Source organism: Populus euphratica, unplaced genomic scaffold (assembly GCF_000495115.2).
Source record: "Populus euphratica unplaced genomic scaffold, PopEup_1.0 scaffold62.1, whole genome shotgun sequence".
Classification (NCBI taxonomy): domain Eukaryota; kingdom Viridiplantae; phylum Streptophyta; class Magnoliopsida; order Malpighiales; family Salicaceae; genus Populus; species Populus euphratica.
The window spans coordinates 18999-25658 of NW_011499939.1; the positions used below are offsets into that span (position 1 = coordinate 18999).

General features: G+C 30.4%; 1 protein-coding gene across 1 annotated transcript; it reads right to left on the reverse strand.

Moving 5' to 3' along the window:
* Positions 1–3927: 3927 nt before the first annotated feature.
* LOC105136758 (cannabidiolic acid synthase-like 1) lies at positions 3928–5802 on the reverse strand. Its single transcript, XM_011042216.1, has one exon. The coding sequence runs from the start codon at positions 5746–5748 to the stop codon at positions 4150–4152; it is 1599 nt and encodes a 532-aa protein (XP_011040518.1). The 5' UTR covers positions 5749–5802; the 3' UTR covers positions 3928–4149.
* Between the last annotated feature and the right edge of the window lie 858 nt (positions 5803–6660).

The window sequence follows — 6660 nt, forward strand, 5'->3', positions numbered from 1 at the left end:
TTTTTCATCTGCTAAAAATCAATTTTAAATTACAAAAAAAAATCTTTATACGGGTATCAACTCGGTGGATCGGGTTTTTTCACCAAAAATACCAGTTTTGACCAAAAATAGTCTGAAACTTATTTTTTTATTGTGGTCGACATGGTGGGACCCGTATTAACCCGGTGGACTCGGTTTTGACCGAAAATGACAGTTTTGACCCGAAACAGCCCGAAACTCTTTTTTCATCCCGGTTGACATGGTGGGACCCGTATTGACTCGGTGGACTCGATTTTGACCCGAAACAGCTTGAAACTCACTTTTCATCCCGGTCGACATCGTTTAACCCGTATTGACCTGGTGAACTCGATTTTGGTAGAAAGATATGGTTGACTCGAGAAAATATATTTTAGACTCTTTTTTTTCTTTTTTTTATATTTATTATATTTTTTGTCATGAATAATAAGATAAAATAACATTCAAATTTTTTTTAGTGATTCCAAAATTGGGTTACAACAAGTGGTATTCCAAATTTTTTCATTTCCTTTCTATTAGGTTATCCCAATAATTGTTTAGGTTTATATATATATATATATATATATATATATAATTTTATCTTTCATGCTAGTTTTCCTATCAAGTTTGATCTCCATTTTTTTATTACTATCTTTTTTTATTTAGAAAGTTTTTTAAATTGACATTTTTTATCTTTCAAAAGTAAATTTGTTAGGAATTAAGATTCTTGAATGAACTCGGTTCAAGGGTTTCATGATTTTCATGGTCACAAGGTTTATGATTTAACTCGAGTTGACTCATTTTTTTCATTGCTTTTTTTATTTTTTATTTTTTGTCCTTCAATATTAAGTTGTTTTATAACTGAGTTTTATGATTTTATTCAATTTGCTTTCAAATGCGTTCACCTTGGTATCATGACTGAGATAGATTTTACATCTTGACTTGAGTAGGCTCAAATTGAGTTTTTTAAAACTTTTTTAAATTATTTTTTAATTTTTTTATTCAACATTTTATTTGCTACAGATTGAGTTTCATTTTTTTTTCTTTATAATTTTTTTTGAAGTTCTTATGTTTTCATTTGATTTTTTAGGAATTAATAGTTAAACTTGAGATGCATCTAAATTATTGTATTGTTTACTTTCAAAGAATCAATTTATCTTTAATAATATGCTTTCAGTCATTAAGTCCTTAATAAAACTGTTAAAATGTCTTAAGTACTCAAGTTAAAAAGTTAGTTTTTTTTTTTTTACTAAAAAATAAAGATATCTTCAAGTTAGTTTATACATCAAATAAAACTAAGAGTCTCTTATAAAATAATTGATAATTTAAAATAATTTTGTTGTTTTTTCTAAAAATTAAAATATTCTAATATAAAATCCCTACATTTACGAGTATAAACAAGAAATTTTATGCTTCGAAAATGAAAGCTTGTGTTTTAAAGAAGACGTACTAGTAGTTAAAACTTAGTACTCTTCTTCCATTAATTAAAAAAAGCACCAGTTGGGAAGGCAAGGGCTCTATTTTTCTTAGTGATTCTGTATAATAGTCATGTTGAGGCATTGCATACACTTCATTAATTTATATAATATTTGAAAGATGCTTGGTGAAGATTATTAATAAAAAATCAAGTTTTATAAGTTGGCTCAATTTAACAATAAGAGAGAAATTCAAGTTCTGTAAATTGATTTAATTTAAATTAAGGCGGTTCAATTTACAAATAATGTAAATACCTTCATTTGATTTTGTCTTAAATGACAATAAAGTATTTACATTATTTGAAAAATATTGTATGATAAACCGACAATCATCCTTCAAATTAACTTATAATACAAAAAACAAATTATAAATAAACTATACATTAATATTACAGAGTAATATATAAATATTAACTGCACTTCACTTAACAATTTATATTTTTTATTGAAATGGTTATTTGATAAAATAAAAAAGTTTTAATGACCACGCAATGAAGCATGCTATATAATCATGTATATATAATCATTTATTATGATTCATATAACAATTCATATAACAATTTACTATTTTCTCTCTCTCTTATGCAGAACTCTTTTTCTATGCCAACTAGATTGTCGTTAACTTATTGGTAATCTGGTTCTCTTTTAATAAAATCTTGACTAGTGATTAAGTGTTGTTTAAAAATTTAAGCTGCCATATTCATTTTAGCAACAACAAATACAATGAACCCTATATCCCTTGTGTTGAATTGAATTGGAAGTGGACAAGGGCAATTTAATTACGTTGAGTTTGACTGGTTCCAATTCAACACAAAGGACAAACATAAGAAATCATTGTGTTTTATGAAGTGTCAAAGTTATGATATATGATATGACATGCAAATTGAGATATGGTACGGTATATTTAAACTTTGTGACTTAATAAATTAAACTTCTATATGTCAAAAACAGATGGTCTATTTTAGTAATGGAAATCTAGATTTAGTGATAATATTTTCAGTGTTCTTAAACTCCAAACCTTAGCCTTGAATACTTGATAATAAAATTGTTGACGAGAAGTGCTCTTGAGTTTTAGGAATCAAAGGAAGTTGATGTTGATTCTTGGCGGTGCCGGTTTAGGAAAGGCCTCTGGTAGTGTTTTTATTTTTATTTTATTATTATTCAAATTAGTATTTGTGGAATATTGAAGAGGCGGTCAATCATAAACTTTCTTAAATAAATTTTTTATTGGTTAAACTATAAAATATCATCTTTAAAGCTTATCCTTCATGGTACATTAAGAAAATAGTTCTTATCAAACTTGGAACATTAATAAGAAATTTACTCATGCCATTGGTCATAAGATTTAAATCTTGAATGATAATATGATAAACCGACAACTATCCTTCAAATTAACTTGTAATACAAAAAACAAATTACAAATAAACTATAGATTGATAATAGAGAGTAATATATTAATGTTAATTGGACTTCACTTAACAATTTATATTTTTTTATAGAAATGGTTATTTGATAAAATAAAAAAAGCTTTAATCACCAAGCAACAATGTATGCTATATAATAATATATAATCATTTATTATGATTCATGCAACAACTTACATAACAATTTAAGCTTTTGAGAGAGATATTTTTTTAAAAAATTAATAATATAATCATTACTAGATGAAATTTATGTATCATGTTTTAGAAAACTATAGTTTGGTGCGGCAATCCCACTAATTAATCATTATATTTGTAAGTGCATTAAAAACATAATTAAAATTTTAGAGTCATTTTCATATCATATAAACTAAACTAGTGACTCGGGCTATTATAAATTTCAATATTGTTATATATTTAAACAAATTTAGTTTTTGATCTTGCCTACTATTTTAAAAATAGAAATTGGTAGGAATTTCTTTGTTCAAATTGAATTCATTGACTTGAGCTATAGTTGAATTGGGGAACACTGAATTTTAAAAAGAAAATTTTAAGCTTTAATTTATCATTTTTATCAATTCATTGGTTCAACCATTAATTACGTACCCAACAATTATATCAAGAACTAAATTATGATCTAATACCATGTTTGGGACAAGATATATATGAGCCGAATCTAACAGCTATGTTCAAATGAGCTTACCTGTCCCCTTCACAATATCAATCTTAACATTGTTTGGTATTTCTTTTTTCCTATTTAGAAGGTCCACCAGACCTTAAATTAAACAACATATAAGAGTAATCCTTCTTTATTATAATTAAAGAAACCATAACCATTTGATAACTAATCGTTAGACTAAATTTGCTTATATGCATCATATTATACTAATTAAAACAAGCAAACATGTATGTAGAAAAACTAGCTAGAAAAAATAAATCTAGCAGAACAGTTCTTCACGTATCATATAGTTTTTTTCACACTACAGTAAGGCATAGAAAACGAAATCTTTATCAATCATATTTTGTTAACATGTATAGGAATGAAATGCATGCTATAAATCATTAGCAAGGATGCCTTTATTTATTTGATTAATTTGTATGTGCTCACACTTGATAGGCACTGAACGTGCAATTACATTACATTACATTACATTGAAAGATCAAAACAATGGGAGCTCTTATTGATGTCCAAGAGAGACGAAACACATCCTTTAATTTATCATATATGCTGTTTTGTGCCATTTTGTAACTCTCTCCTATCACCAAGATGAGAGAGGAGGAATGCTTTGTTCATGCCTAAAGAAATTAGCAGGATCAACTGCAGTCTTCACCCGTACCAACCTATCAAAGTTATTCTTGAAATATTTCCTTCCCCAAATGCTTGCTTGTTTATAACTTGTGTTGCCATCAAGGTTATTGATTCCAAGGTCAAGATCTCTATAATTCACATATACTTGTCGAGGATTTTTTGAAACGTAAGGAGTCATGTAATTGAGTAGCTTTCTTATCCAACTTATATACCGTTGGGATGCCTCACTACTTTCTTCTTCCCAAAGCACGGCGTATTCAATTTGATATATAATTCCAACTCTATGTGGAAATGGAAGGCTGGACTCTGATATCTCATCCATCTTGCCTCCATACGCAGTAAATTGCAATTCAGATATCTGGACCTCTAATTGATCCATCCTTTCCCAAATACCCTCCAATGCGATTTCCGGTAAAGGTTCCTTCACGTAGTCTGATTTTGTTTTGAAAAATATATCAGATGTAGGAGTCCTATCAAGTAAAGCATCTAAAGATGTGTTGCTTGGGAATCCGGCAAAATAGAGAACTGACTCGATCCAGCTCATTTCAATGCAATCTTCCTTCACCAAACCGAGCTCGGGAAAGCTCTCTTGCATCAATGAAAGAAGCCTATCTACCTCTCCAAGAAATAAGGTAGTGAATGCAGCTTGTATTGTAGTCTTTCCTCTTTGGCTAGATTCAACTTTCCTTAGGAAAATTCTTGTGAAAATATCTTCATGAAGCTTGTTAGACACGAATTGCCACCGGTGGACAAGCTTTGTTGCATTTTGTTCCAAGGTTCTTGAGACATTGAAAGCAGTCACAATAGGTGGAACTGGAACCAAGTTTAGTTTCCATGCAACAACGATGCCGAAGGTGTTTCCTCCACCGCCTCGAATGGCCCAAAATAAATCTTCTCCCATTGATTTTCTGTCATGTATTCTACCTTCAACATCAACTAATACAGCATCGGTGATATGGTCTGCGGCTAGGCCAAATTTACGGAGAATCATGCCGGATCCTCCTCCACTGAAGTGCCCACCAACACCCACAGTGGGGCTAACACCTGCAGGAAAAGCAAGGGTTTTGCTTTTCTCAGCAATTCTATAATAAACTTCACCTAAAGTTGCCCCAGCTTCAACCCATGCATTGCTATTCTCAACATCAACATTGATCATCCGAAGATTAATAAGATCAACAAGGACAAAGGGGACAATGGAAACATAAGAAAGACCCTCAAAGTCATGGCCACCACTACGCACTCTAATTTGCAAGCCATGTTTCTTGGAACAAATAACAACATCTTGAATCTGGGAAACATTCACAGGTGTAACAATGACTAGTGGTTTCGGGGTGGCGGTTGTATTGAACCTGAGGTTTCGAATAGAAAACTGCAGGACAGATGGATATGAGGAGTTTATTGGGGTGTAAATTACCTTAGAAATGGAGTCGCTGTTTTTGTTATAAAGGCAATTAAGAAAGTCGTCATGAGTGTGAGCTGAAGTTGCCCAGGAGAAAGAAAGCAGAAAGATGGACAAAAATGGCAGAATTGAAGGGATTAAGGAATTCATCTCTGTTAAAATCTTATTTGCCTATAGAAGTGGGCTTGAGGCTCCCTCTCATTTATAGTACTGAGTACAGGTGCCTGGTTTTCTGAACACTGAGCCTCTATCTAGAGTAGGGATACAATTCAACTATCATCTAGCTAGCTAGGATAGAGTTTGTTGACAATTTGGATGTTGAAAGTTCTTATCAAGAAATTAAGAACAACCTAGTTGGACAAATTCACCAAATTGTCAACTTTCGGGTGCTCATGTTGAACATCCACACCATTGCTTCGTGGATTTGCCCTCTCTATTTTTTTCTTCTTCGATTACATGGACAGTGACTTGAGCATTTTATATTAGGACGGAGAGAAATTCAACTGATCATGTTAAATACTCCAATCTATTGTTAGAGTACAAGTGGTAATTCATGGTTTTCAGCTAAATTCATTTATTTGAATCCTAATAATAATCCTCCTTTTTATTCTCTATCAAAAAACTATTTTAACTCAATTGTTTAAGCTGCTAGATAAAAGCTTTAAAATGTGATTTATATAATTTTTTAAAAAATCTTTTTAAATAAAAATCCTTTAAATTTAAAACTTGCACAGATGCACGTTATCTTGTGCTATTAATTAGATAAAAAAATGAGAGTGGTGAGATTTGAACTTATAACAATTTAATTATCAAAACTCTGATATCAAGTTAGAAATAAAAAAGCAATATATTTGTATGAGTAGTAAGGGATGCTAATTAGAATAGCAGTCATCCTTTATGTGTATTTGTGTGTGTGTGTACACAGACATACACAAAGGATGACTGCTATTTTAGGATTGTATACAATAGTAATTATAGAATACACAACACTTGATAATTAAACATATATATACGATAACTAAACTATAAATGTACGATAAGTAAATCCTTTCCATAATATGC